This window comes from Pantherophis guttatus, chromosome 2 (assembly GCF_059756535.1).
Source record: "Pantherophis guttatus breed Tessera chromosome 2, ASM5975653v1, whole genome shotgun sequence".
Lineage (NCBI taxonomy): Eukaryota > Metazoa > Chordata > Lepidosauria > Squamata > Colubridae > Pantherophis > Pantherophis guttatus.
Window position 1 is genome coordinate 105,450,459 of NC_142064.1, and position 13,825 is coordinate 105,464,283.

The window sequence follows — 13,825 nt, forward strand, 5'->3', positions numbered from 1 at the left end:
TGTCTTAACTACTACCATGCCCATTATACAAATTAAAGTGGTGTTTATTAGGGCTATATATTGCTACAGACTGAAAAACCCACACATTTATTAACATTATTCGCTGCCCATCTCACTTCAAAATGACTGGGTGGCTTACAGCATTAAAAACATTAAAATCGTAAAAGAAAAATATTTCTAAGACAAGAAAAATGGAAACTACAATGAAAAATAGAATTATAGTTAAAAATGGGAAAGGAAGGAACAGGATGTGCAGGAGGGAAAGTGGGATTGCCTTTTAATTCATCAATCACCTGCAGTGTGATGCTCCCCTATTGGGGCACCAAGCCATTCAGCAAAGCAAGGTCTTCAGGCCCTGACAGAAGGTGAGAAAAGAGGGAGCCAATCTCATCTCAAGTGGCACAATCTTCCACAGGGCAGAAGCCACAGCAGAGAAGACTCGTCTCCTGGACCATGCCAACTGGGATTCCTTGGCTGACTGACTGGGCCCACAGCATACCTCCTCTGCCAGTGTGAGTGGGTGAGCCTGTTCCAATGGGGTGAGAATTCATCAAGTAATCTGGACTTGTGCCAGGTTAAGTCCCATGCAGGGATTTAAAGATAATAACCAACACCTTGAATTGTACCTGGAAGCAAACCCACAGCAAGGCCGTTTACAGAGTAGTGGTGTTACATGGGCCACCTAGGGGCCCCAAGAATTGTCCTCACTGCCACATTGTACCACTTGAAGCGTCTGGATGCTCATAGTACATGGAAATGCAAACATAGCCCTTGTCAAAATTACTTAAAACAAATACACATTTCCCAGGAACTGCACAGCAACTGCAAGGCAGCCAAATAATCCCAGGAAAAGGCATGACTGCTTTAATGAATTGCAGGTAGATACCATGCTCCTGGCTCCATGGATTCCAACGCACTTTATGACTCTTGCTTGTTAAGATTTATGGGTTCCAGTAACTTTGCTGGGGCTTGTCTGGTTCTTTTCTTGCCCTTGTGTAGCATTTTGGAGTGCTGGATTAAACCAGAAGTACAACTGGAAGCTTATTTCTGAAGCTGCTAGTTTGTCACCATTTTGGCTCCTCTTCATGGAGCCTTTATGACTCTGAATCTGAAGTACTCTACAGTTATATTTTTATTCAAAATACTCAGCACAGTGCAGTATTTCTGTGAGAATTCCTTTACATCATTCAAACCAGGTTAGAGAAAGTTCAGAACACATTAAAAAAAGAAATGGATCTATCATACAGATATGTAACGATGCAACAATGGATTTTTTTCCATTGTCACTAATACAGTAGGAACTTTTGAGAAAGGAATTTATCAGATACTTGAAACAAACCCATAAATTATGATGTGAACAGTTCAAGATGAAAATACCCACATCCTGTTGAAATAAGAAATGAGAGGAACATTATGTTAACTGTCTAAACAGTTAAAATTATTTTTTTTAAAAAAATTCATAGAGATATGGAAAATCAATCATATAAGGGCTGGATTTCAATGGCATAATTACAGGCCATTATGGGAACTGGGGAGGAGAAATAGTTTGTTTTTTAAAAAATAATTGTTATTAATTCAACAGGCCTCATTATAAAATAATACTCTTGACATGGAATAAACCATAATTTATTTAGTAAGCTTTATTTTGAAAGTAGACTTACAGAGAAATAAAGTTTCTCCAACAAGATTTTCATACATAGTTTCACAGATAGACTTAATAGCCAGTACGGAACCCCTCTTCATATCTGCCTTCTGATTTGAGTCTTTCTTTATAAGCCTGCACAAAAACAAAAATTGCAAGGATTAAAGTCATTTCAAAATAAAAATCTTCTTCCAAGCACCAAGCAGAATCACAGAGTAATAGAGTTGGAAGGGACCTTGGAGGTCTTCTAATCCAATTCCCCTGCTCGATCAGGAGACCTATACCATTCTGGACAAATAGTTGTCCAATCTCTTCTTGAAAACCTCCAATGATGGAGCGCCCACAACTTCTGCAGAATAAGACAGCAATCCTTACTTGGAGAAAATCCAACTAATAATGCAAATTTATGAGTTAGCTTTTTGTTTTATTAAAATATTTTATACTAGTCTGTTTAACATTGCAGTTTTTAAAAAAATCGCAGTACTAAACATGTGTAGGAATAAACTAAATGTAGACACTTTAAGCTATAATGTGTTGATATTGTTCTTCATTTTTAATGTTTATTTTCACATGGTCCAATTGCCTGTCAAACAACAAATAAGGATGATGACAAATATATTTGAAAAATCGATTTAACTAAATAAAACTAACAGTGTAAATCATGTTACTGATCAAGACTGGGAGTACTGAGTGCTTGTTTCTCAGGACTGAATTCAAATAGAATTAAACTGTATTTTAAGTTAGAAATTCATTTTATCAATTCCACTTAAGTAAATTAAACCAGCATGCTGCATAGCACAGGGCTACTTCTGTATTATTTAAGTAGTTTAATGGTAACACTTCCCCAGAAAATACAGGTAGTCTTCCACTTAGTTACTAACTTATCAACTGCAGTGATTCACTTAACAACTGAGGCAAGAAAGGTCGTAAAAGGAAGCAAAACTCACTTAACAAATCTCTCACTTAACAACAGAAATTTTGGGCTCAATTGTAGTTGTAAATCAAGGACTACCTGTAAATAGATCAGAAATCTAGAAAACTGTAACTTTAAGGATTAAAGAAATAAAAATACTGCAATTGTTAAAAAGACATAAAAATAGTTAACAGCAATGGTATTTACCCTATTTCTATGTGGTTTGTTTTTTGCAGCAGCAATAACTAAAGACAATTCATTGTTTGGTTACCTACAACTAAATTTCCAGGTCTCTTGAGTTTCAAAACATATGCCTAATGGCCTTTTCTTTTAAATTTAATAAGATTTATTTCTAAGCCAAAAAAAAGAAATAATGCCCTTTTCTTTGTTTAGATCATTGTATAGGTGAACTATAATTTTATGAATCAGAGGAAGCATACACCAAGGATTTTTTTCAAGGTGGGTTCCAATGTCAGTGAAGAGTCTCTTTAACTCTAAATTCAGAAATGAATTGTATCAATTGTCAGAGGGACCTGGATTTCAAAAGGCTTCCACTTTTCAGCCCAATGAGATAAGCACCTTCCATATAGATATTTCCAAGCACAGAATTTCATAGAAAAGTAGCAATAAAAGAATATTTTTAGCCCAGAGTTGAAATGAGGGATCCTTGGTGCTCTCTGAGTTTGCTTGTTTTCTTGCACAGCTTCATTACCCTAACTAGGTAACATCATCAGTGCTATTTTAGTAAGGAGTGCTGTTTGCTGTCAGTTTATGTTCTGGTGTCTTGCCTGTCTGTGTGAGTGAGAGCGGTCTTAGAGATTTTTTGGTTGGGCTGTTTACTGCTGGCTCTTTGTATCAGTTTTGGAAGACAATTTTCTTTTTGCTTCTAAACTGCCACATATTTTAGCTGGGGAAGTTGGGAGGGGGTTTTGTTGGAGCGGTAGAAAGTTACTCATAACAACATTCCGTACTCAAGGACTTTTCCCTGGTCTGATGCAGACTGTATTAAGATTGTATCCGGTGGAGTGTGAAGAGTTAATTGGACAATGTGATGAACTTGTGGGTGTGGGGCAGGGCTGTGAACTCTTAGCTGGGTGGGGGAAACCTGGAAGCTTTCAGATTCAGGTTTTCCCAGATGTGCCAAAATGATCTCTCTAATAAATTGGAACTTTGAGGAACCTCAGGACTCAGAGCTTTATTTTGTTGGGGGTGTTCCTTGGAACCCTGACACTTTGGCAGTTTCTTGATTGGGGTATTGCTTATTTAATTGTTGATCTGAAGTTGACCTTGGAGTTAATCTGATCTGAGTGCTGATTACTGGTGGAGAAGTGCTGGAGTCTTTTTCTCATTTGGGCTGGTTGACTGTCCCTTGCATAGTCTATAGATGTTGTTAATGTCTATGTGTCTATTGATTTGTCAGAGTGCCAGGCTTCTAGAAATTCTCTGGCATTTTTGGACTTGGCTGGTCTCTAAGATAATCACATTTTCCCAATTGAAACTATGGTTAAATCTGTCTATATGTTGTGAAATTAAAGAATTTTCATCATGTCTTCAGTTGGTGTTCATGGATGCGTTCTGCCAGCCTTCTGCCTGTTTTGTCCTACGTAGTGTTTGTTGCAGTTCTTACACTGTATGTTGTAGATGACTCCTGTTTTTTCTTCTGGGATTGCTGGATCTTTTGGCTGATGCTCCTCCTGGTAGAAACATCCTAAGCAAACCAAAAGACTCAGGAAAAGACTCAAGAAAAAATAAGAGTCATCTACAACATACAATGTAAGAACTGCAATAAACACTATGTAGGACAAACAGGCACGAGGCTGGCAGAACTTCAGACCAACAATCAAGTAAGCAATATCCCAATCAAGAAGCTTCCAAAGAGCTATCAATAAACAGCCCAACCAAAAAATCTCTTATGACCCATCCCCCAAGACAGCCAAGATGCCAGAATATAAACTGACAGCAAACAACACTGCTAACTAGCATTGATTATGTTACCTAGTTAGGGTAATGAAATATCTGCAAGAAAACAAGCAAGCTCAGAGAGCACCAAAGACCCCTCATAGAAAAATACTGTGTTTCCCTGAAAATAAGACAGGGTTTTATTTTCTTTTGACCCCCTGAAATAAGCGCTTGGCCTTATTTTCGGGGAGGTCTTATTATTTTTGAGGTGCAGGAGGCGATGAGCGTGGTCACCTCATGGCTGCTGCTGACACAGCCGCTCATCAGCAGTTTGCCCGAGGCCATGCATGCGCTTCCAGCCATGCTTCCCAGGACTCTGCACCATGCCGTTGGCCCGGCCACACGGCTGCAACCGGATTTCCCGTTACCGCTGTTGCCTCCCTGTTCTTCGCTAATGGTTTTTGCGACAGCCATTAGCGTGACAGAAGGGGCATGGTGGCTAGTGTTGTGGGAGCGGCCATTAGGTAAGGGTGTGTGGGGTGTTTGGGGCATGTTCCTCCCTCCCTTCTGGCCTCGCCTTCTCACCTTGTGTTGTTTGTGCGGCAAGCAACCAGAGGAAATGGCGGGCACCGGCTGTGCATGCGTTTAAATATTTCGGGGAGGGCTTATTTTCAGGGGAGGGCTTATTTTAGCCCATGTGCTCGAAAGCCTGATTGGACTTATTATCCAGGGAGGTCTTATTTTCGGTTAAACAGGGTAGCTATCACAAAAGTAATAGTAAAGGGGACACGCTGCATTATGCATCATGTCATTCCCTAGGCTTTAGAGACACTGGAAGCATTTACAGGCAGAAAGTCACTTCTATCAGCAAACCCAACTATTGATATACTCATGCAAAGTAAGGATGTAAACTTTTTAAACTTACCCTAGTGGTTTTCAAGACATAGTACCAGAAAACAAAGGGCCCTACTCCCCAAAGAAGACTCAATAGGGAGCTTTTAGGAGTAAAACGATAACTAGGATACACATTTTGCCTTCTGGCATAATCCCAACGAATTATAGCAGGATCTTCCTAAATCAAAGAGAATGAAAAATCGGCCTGTTACACAACCAAAGAAGTCAATTATGGCAGCAAGCACCTGCCCCCACCTTAATGCTATCACTCCTTTCGTGGCTTTTTCTGCACCACGTACTATAATCGGAGGTCTCCAAGCTCGGCAACTTTTAAGACTTGTAGACTTCAACTCCCAGAATTCCCCAACCAACTTGGCTGCCTGAGGAATCCTGGGAGTTGAAGTCCACAAAGTCGCCGAGTTCGGAGTTGCCTCTGCCCTATGGAAAATGTGCCAAACGAGGGGGCGGGCATCCCCAGGGACTCCGGGTGCCGCTTGTTGCGAGGTTCCGTTTTACTTTGCGCAGCGGGCTGACCTCCCTGGACCTTGCAACCACCTCCATCCTACCCTCGACGGGGAAGAAGAAACAAGCTCTGGGAGCAGGCTCTTCTCCTGGAAGTAGGCGCCTCTCCTTCGACCCGATCGACACCCGAGAAAGGAGAACGACCGACCCCCGCCGGGAAGGAAGCCCAGCCCGGCCCCGCCCGCGACTCACGACGTGCTGCGTCCGTCGAGGGTCATTAAGCCGCAGGAAGAAGTCGCGCTTGATGCGGGAGCGGAGAGCGACCCGCTCGGCTTCCGCACGGCGTTTCTCGGGGCTCCATTGGTATTCGTTGGGGTCCAGCTGAGGCGGCAACCTCGCCAGAGGCGCCGGGCGGTATTGGGACGCAAAGCGGGAGACAGAGGACACGACCATGGCCGAGGGCAAAACATAGGCTCGGCTTGCTCTCCCACGCATGCGCAGGCACGGCGCCTTGCCTTCATCTGCGCCACAGAACTAAGAAAGTGGAGAACTCCATGCACGGAATTCCCAAAAACGACTGTGAAACCTCGAATCCCTTTATAGTTGCAGTAATAAATGGGAGACAAGAGTGTTTTTCAACTTTTTTGGCAAATTTAACACGTGGTGAACTTCAACTCCCAGTACACTGTATTCGCTGGAGAATTCGGAAGTTTAGGTCGGCATATTTTAAAATTTGCAAGGTTGGTGAACACTATTATTAGACAATCTGAGAACCTTATTTCAGGTTTATAACCTTTTATTATACATTTAAAAAGCTATGCAAGAACAAGGCACACTGTCAAGAGTGACGCCTTCCTGGCCAGTTGCAGCAAACTCTCTTTTCATATAGGACTAGAAGGATTTCAAATTCCAGGTCAGAGTATGATATTCCTACATGCTGTTATTCGTTGTAAATATTCTGGGCAAGAGGAGGCAAATATCTGAGGCTGTACAGATGTCATATAGATGCTTAAGTAATCCAGGTATTGAGTTTGGAATTGCAAAGGGGAGAGGCAAAATGAGAAGTGATGGAGTAGGCTACATCAAAAGACCTGGGTATCTCAAGCAATGCGAGGGTTCTTGGATGGGGGCAACAAGATAAATGTCAAACATTGTTAAACAATACAAAAGGCAAGGCACTCTAATCTTACGTACCAAGTTGGCAAATAATGATACTAGTTCGGATTATTTCCAAGGGATCTGGCTTTGCAATCTTGCATTCCTGCAATGGCCTCTGTTACTGTGCCACTATATGGTGATATTGCTCTTAAGATCGCAGCCAGTGGAACTTTCTGAGATTTCATAGTGATGAAAGAAATGGAGGGTCCTTTAAATCCCACACCAGCAATGAGTCTGTGGCATGTCCCAAAGGTGTTTTTTCAGAGCTGAAATAGCTTTTTGGTTGAAAAGCGAAATGTCTTCAGAGAAAAAACAAAGTCCAGTTGCCTCTTGAAAAAGCATCTTTGGGATAACCATGGCCTGGATGACTGGGAATTTCCATAGACAAGCCTGTGGAATATTCTGTAGCCTCTGCTTCCAGCCTATTGACTCTTTTTTCACTTTGGACACAAGGCAGCCATTTTCCAAGAAGAATGAGAACAGATAAACTAACAGGAGCTCAGCAAGGAAGATCATGGAGATGTCTCCAATAAATTTTTCCTCTAAATGTAAAATATATCATTTGTTAACATAGAAAATAGAGGGTAGGATATGGGTATTAGAAAAAAAAAGAAGACAGCTAAGTTCACAACCACAGTAGAGTGAGTGAATAGAAGCAAAATAATAAGAGATTTCTACAATGGAGCTGGTGAGACATGAGGAAAGCTCCAGGTAGGAAAAGGCACCCACATTGCAGAAGTAAATAGTGGATGAACTAGGAGAAAGTTCATAGTATCAGAAGTGACCAATTTGAGGCTCTGGACATGAAAAACAATTGCCAACCAAGATAATTCTATTATCCTATGTTTTCCAAATTAACGGAAAAAACTCAAGGACCAAAAAACCCAAAGCTCTCCATTAAGTAGGAGAAAAAGATGGTAATAAAAGAACCATTACTGTGAGAGACAGCACCAGAGAAAATACTACTATAACTAATTGATCTGACTAATCACTACCCATGTTAGGTTATTCACATAAACTTATGGAATGTTTTGTGATTCAGGGTTTTCAGCATTTGCTATTTCAAACAGTCACCAGAACCTTAGACTCCTTTTCCCATTAATGTCTCCTGCCATGGAATGTTAGTTATCATTGTTCTAAATTAATTTCTTAAGATTTAAAAAATTATCAGGAGTTTGCTAGCACCTTTTAATAAAATTTGTTAGCTAGTAAAATTGCTTCCAAACTGAGTTTTTGCCATAAGCTAACGGCTCTACACATTTTTTGCTTAAGGATTCTATCTCTTCCCCCTAGTTTAATAAAGTTTAATTAACTTCTCTCTGATTAGGATCAAGTCACGGATAGCAAATCCTCTTGTTCCTTCCTTCAGGTCAGGAAATTAATGGAAGAGCCATATGTGGCAGAATTTGTTTCTCAACAAATTTTGGGGTAGTTAAAGTTTCCCATTACTGGTACTTCATGTCTCTTTGAAAAATCTGCAATTTGATACTTTCTTCCTTGGGTGGTCTGTACAGAACAGTAAGAAAGGAGCTGCTTTTTTCTAGAAATGCATAACTCTTACAATTGTGGGGACAAAATGCTCCCGGAAAAGAAAATTATTTTCTTCCAGATTAAACCAATTATATTGACTTCAACATTCTGACCTTCCAAAACTAATTTGAGCCTAGACCATTCCCCAAATGCAGGGGTGAAATTCAGCAGGTTCTGACAGATTCTGGAGAACTGGTAGCAGAAATTTTGAGTAGTTTGGAGAACTGACAAATACCACCTCTGGCTGGCCCCAGAGTGGGATGGGAATGGAGATTTTGCAATATCCTTCCCCCTGGAGTGGGGAGGGAATGGGGATTTTGCAGTATCCTTCTCCTGCCATACCCACCAAGTCACGCCTACCAAGCCACACCACACCCACCAAGCCATGCTCACAGAACTGGTAGTAAAAAATTTTGAATTCCACCAATGCCCAAATGCCACAAAATTCATCCTCTTGTGAAACATTTATTTAATGATTAATGGTTGCAGGAAGTAGGTACGTCTAGTCTAACAAACAGAAGGATTAGGGGTGATATGATATCAGTTCCACAGTACTTGAGGAGTTGTCATAGAGAAAAAGGGGTTGATCTATTCTTCAAAGCACTGGAAGGTAGAATAAGAGGTAATGGATGGAAACCTGTTAAAGCTTGTTAAAAATCCAACCTAGAAGTAAGGAGAACTTTTCTGACAGTGAGAGCAACTAAACAATGGAATAGCTTGCCTCTTGGAGTTATGGGTATTTCATCACTGGAAGTTTTCAAAAGTAGATTGAACAACCATTTAACTGGAATGGTATAAGACTATAAGGCAGTGGTTCTCAACCTTCCTAATGCCGCGACCCTTTAATACAGTTCCTCATGTTGTGGTGACCCCCAACTAGGGGTGGGTTCTAAATTTTTTTACTACCGGTTCTGTGGGTGTGGCTTATTTTGTGGGCGTGGCTTGGAGGTCATGTGACTGGGTAGGCGTGGCTAGCTGATCATGTGACCGGATGGCCATGGCTATGTGTATAGGGACTACTTAGAGGGCTGAAAAAAAGTCATTTCTGACAGGTCCTCGCACTTTTGACTGGTCCTCACACTTATGACCATCCTCACATTTATGCCCGTGCAGCATTCTTAGCAACCGTGTCACTCATTTCACAACTGCTTCTCTTCACCATGGTGACAAGATAGGGCAAAAACATAAAATGTGAGGACAGTCGTAAGTTCGAGGACTGGTCAAAAGTGCGAGGACCAGTCAAAAATAACTTTTTCAGCCCTCTGAGTAGTCCATATGCATAAAAGGATACAGCAATATAGAGGGATGAAGGAAGGGAAAGGAAATTAGAGTAGAAGGGATGGTAAGAGAGGGAGGAAGAGAGGAGGAGAAGGAGAAAGGAAGAGGAAGTAGGGAGGAGAAGAAGAGGGGGAGGAAGAGAAAGTAAGAAGGAAAGAAAAGAGAGAGGTGGTAGGTTTGAGGAGAAAGATTGCTGTACAATAAAAAAGATGAAAGGGAAGAAAGCCAACCCCAAACAAATATAAAGATATTAAGATAAAGAATGAATTGTTAAACTTTAAAGAATAAAGAGAACAATTATGAATAAATAACAATAATTAGAAACACACATACAAACATACAATGTATTTTCTTTGAACAGAGTATTTGGCCGGTTCACAAATTTAAACAGTGTTTAGTCATTTCAATTAAATTTACAATTTCTATATTTCCTTTTTGCCATATTTATTCATCTATTTTTGTAAAAAACCAATATTACCCTTCATCGTCATCTCTAATCTTAATCAAATTCAATTTTTCCCTTCTATTCTATATTATACCCCTTCCCATTGTCATCTATTTTTATATCCATCCTCACATTGGTTAATTATGTAATTAAGTTGTTTAATATAAATTCAACATTTTAATATAAATCAATTAGTTATATAACTACCTTTTTTGTATATTAATATGAACATAAATATTCCAATTATTTCCATGCAATCCAATTTCTTACAAATCAATTAATTATATTTACCAATAATAATAAACCAAATAATTTCCCCCATATATTCCTCCAAACCGCAATTTAACCATTTCTGCTTTCAGAAATATACAGCTAATAGTATCTCAATTATTACAATTCCCTAGTTAAATAGAGCTTTTTTTCTTTTGTGTTTTAAAATCTTGAACTCTCCTCTTTTCCCCTAAATTTCCCATTGTTTGCACCTACCTTTTTTGGTGAGGAAAAAGAAAAGAAATCTGCCTGCCTAATTTTCCAACCTTGCAGCAACAGCAAAGCAGTTTCAGTTTCGTTTTTCAGCATAGCTAGGGGGAAAAAAATTGCTCCAGCACTCTTTGCAAACAAGCAGCAGAGCCCTGAGCAAATCAGCTGAGAGCCGGGAGCCGATCTAATCAAGGGCTAATTAGCCTATGCTGAAGCTCTGCGGGCCAATAAAATTACAAAAAAACACCGAACCATTTGTTAAATTGCTGACTTGCCCGCCCCTCACCCACCACTATTTATTGGCAATAAATAGTGGTGCGGAGGGGCGGGGCACCGGCAGAATCCCACCACTGGCTATAGGGCGGCCCTTTGAAGCCCCGCAGCAAGAATTTGAACAGTTTTTTTTTCCTCTAGCCATCAGCTGGGACTCTGGAGGCAGCAATAGATTGGGAGTGGGCGGGGTAAGCGAACGGCCGGTGATCCAACAGAGCAGAGAGTGAGGGTGAGTGAAGGGGTGGGGGGGCGAGAGAGGGCTTTGGCAACCCCTGTGAAATGGCCGTTCGACCCCCAAAGGGGTCACGAGCCCCAGGTTGAGAACCGCTGCTATAAGGTCTCCTGCCTTGAGCAGGGGGTTGGCCTAGAAGACTTCCAAGGTTCTTTCCTGCCTTATGATTATATGTTCTATGAGTGTGGACAAAAAGATCCATGGTCCTGAGAATGTACTAGTAAGTTTTGCAAAACAAGTATTTTATTGAATATTTTTCACTTATTTTAGTCCATGTGCTCTTGACATCATTGCGCAGATTTTTTTCTTGCGGATTTGGGAGATATCTTTTAACATAGAATACATTTTCTTTCCCTTTATATTGCTTTTGTTGCCTCTGTTGCTTTGAGCAAGTAGTTTCCTGTTCGTTTTTCAGTCAGGGGAATCATCAAATCCGGTTTCACCATTTCACCTAATAAATCAAATCTGATTTTTGGTAATAAAACCTTGACCCATTTTGCTTATTGCCATACTCTGAATATTAGTATGTAAACTAACAGTGTGCACAAAATGGTTTCAAACCTGAAGAAAGCAAACTCATTCTGCATAACTCGTTCAGGTCAGCTATGGTTCAGCAAAACCAAAAGTCAAAATGTTTTGACTGTTCTGAATTTCAGACAAAACAAAATTTAGACAGGGGAAAGAGGGGTGTATATCACCCCCTCCTCTTGTTTGCAGTTCCTGCTCAGCAGCTCCCTGTCTGCCTTTCAATCTTCCTAGTACAATGTTGCTCAATCTCAACAACTTTATGATGGGTGAGCTTCAAATCCTAGAATTCCCCAGCTAGCATCTTGTTGCAGAATTCTGGAAATCCAGCCACCTTAAAATTGCTGAAAAAACACTGTCCAAGTATCTTTACTTCTTTAAGCCATTATATCTTAGCCTATTCCACTACTCTGCTTGCCCCTCATCTTTCCCAGTTTTTCCCTCGCTTCCTCTTCTCAATTGCTGCCAGTGTTAAGTTTCCAGTATGTCTTATCTTACCTTCCTATCCATCTGCCTTCAGAGTTCCCAGTATCCTGTTCCTTCCTTGCCTCCATTCATTTATGATCACTATTGATGTCTTTGCAAGGTTTTTTTTTGTCATCTTCCTCTCTACACCATCTATACCTAAATCAGGAATCTGTTGATCTATGTTGAATACATCATTTCTTACATCAAAGTGTTTCCTTCGTAATGCAGAATAAAGGAGAGGTACCTGATGTCCTACTTCTATTTCCATCTCTATTCTGCTGCTGTTACTGGTAGGTACATTTCATGTTTACAATCAGAACAATCAAATGCTTGCCTTTAGGACTGTTCATGCTAATTAGCCACAGTTTTGTTCCCAATGGCTCTTGAAAGTTCTGTGCCTTTTAAAAGAGAAAGTCATAGATAAGATATAGTATAAATTCTTGATTATTGTTCACATCTTCCTCTCTCTCCTCCCTGCCCTGTTTCCCCTGCTTTTTATCCTGTTTTACCACTTAACTAATTTGATGTTTGCTAATGTTTAATACAGAAACATCAAGCTATATTTTTGCTAGTTAATCTGAGTATTGTGTGTGTTTGCTCTGATATAGGGATTGACTGGGTGTGTGCTGGATGTAAACTAAATTGGAAATTGACCAATTTGGTAATTACCAAATTGCCAGTAACCCATGCTGACAATCACACAGCTGTATTTTGTTCGATGCATAGACCACATCTGAAATGTCCATTTTACAGCATTTGGGCAGAGACCAGCAGAAACCACCTCTTCGATATGTAACATTATGCAGGGAACATTTTGTACATCACTGATAGAGACAGTGAAAAAACATGAACAGTCATGTACAGCTACAGTTTTGTTGTCTGAAAATGGATTAGCTTGGTGCAAAAGCCAATCAGACCCAGACACGAGAGACGGACTTTTGGAAAAACTTTTATTAAAGCGCTCTAGAAAAAGGATCCTAACCACTAAGGGAGCTGAGACCCTGAACAATAGTGAAGCATAATCTTTTATACTGTACAGTTATTTTCAAGAAATAGGGAAGTAAAATTTTACAGAACTATCACCTTTTTTGGAGTTCTACCTTGCTTTTAGCATACATGTCTGTTTGTCTGTGGAGTTGTGTATCACCTGAGTATACATGTTATTTTCCCTATAGACGGCAGTGTTGTTACATTTCCTTTATTTGGACACATAGTACAGTTATATTTCTCTAAGTATTTATTCTTTCCTAGGATGGCGGTGTATTGATTCTTAATAGATGAGCCATCGTTTCCCCCCTTTGAATCTGGGAAAAAATTATTTCCCCAAGATTCACCAATAACCAGTATCTGGTTCTTAAGGGTTTGGAAAACATAAGAGTAAACACTGCCAATCGCAACAAGTAAATAAATAAAATGAAAAAAATAGTCAGGAGTAAGAAAAAAAGAGATTTCAGCCATGAAAAATTGGGAAATCGGCTAGTAAACCAATCTCAGTTCCAGTTGTCCCATTTTTGTACAGGTATGTGGGCTACTTGTCGGATGCCTTTGGTAAGTTATAAAATAACTTGGTGGTGGTCATCAATTTGCAAACAATTAGTCCAGTTAAATTTTCCACAAACCCCTCCT

At 40.2% G+C, this 13,825-nt stretch overlaps 1 protein-coding gene across 1 annotated transcript; it reads right to left on the reverse strand.

The window, feature by feature from the left end:
* Nucleotides 1-1,625: 1,625 nt before the first annotated feature.
* Nucleotides 1,626-6,313, reverse strand: NDUFB4 (NADH:ubiquinone oxidoreductase subunit B4). The gene is made up of 3 exons (XM_087888369.1): nt 6,063-6,313; nt 5,380-5,526; nt 1,626-1,777 (listed from the first exon to the last, which is right to left on the reverse strand). The coding sequence occupies exons 1-3, from the start codon at nt 6,303-6,305 to the stop codon at nt 1,715-1,717; spliced, it is 453 nt and encodes a 150-aa protein (XP_087744495.1). The 5' UTR covers nt 6,306-6,313; the 3' UTR covers nt 1,626-1,714.
* Nucleotides 6,314-13,825: the final 7,512 nt, after the last annotated feature.

Excerpts from the sequence above, each read along its gene's own strand:
- NDUFB4 (XM_087888369.1), bottom strand. The coding sequence starts at position 6,305 with ATGCGTGGGAGAGCAAGCCGAGCCTATGTTTTGCCCTCGGCCATGGTC. Across the intron at positions 5,527-6,062 it reads CTCGACGGACGCAGCACGTC|GAAGATCCTGCTATAATTCG; the intron begins GTGAGTCGCGGG and ends TCTTTGATTTAG. Across the intron at positions 1,778-5,379 it reads ATGTCTTGAAAACCACTAGG|GCTTATAAAGAAAGACTCAA; the intron begins GTAAGTTTAAAA and ends GTTTTTGTGCAG.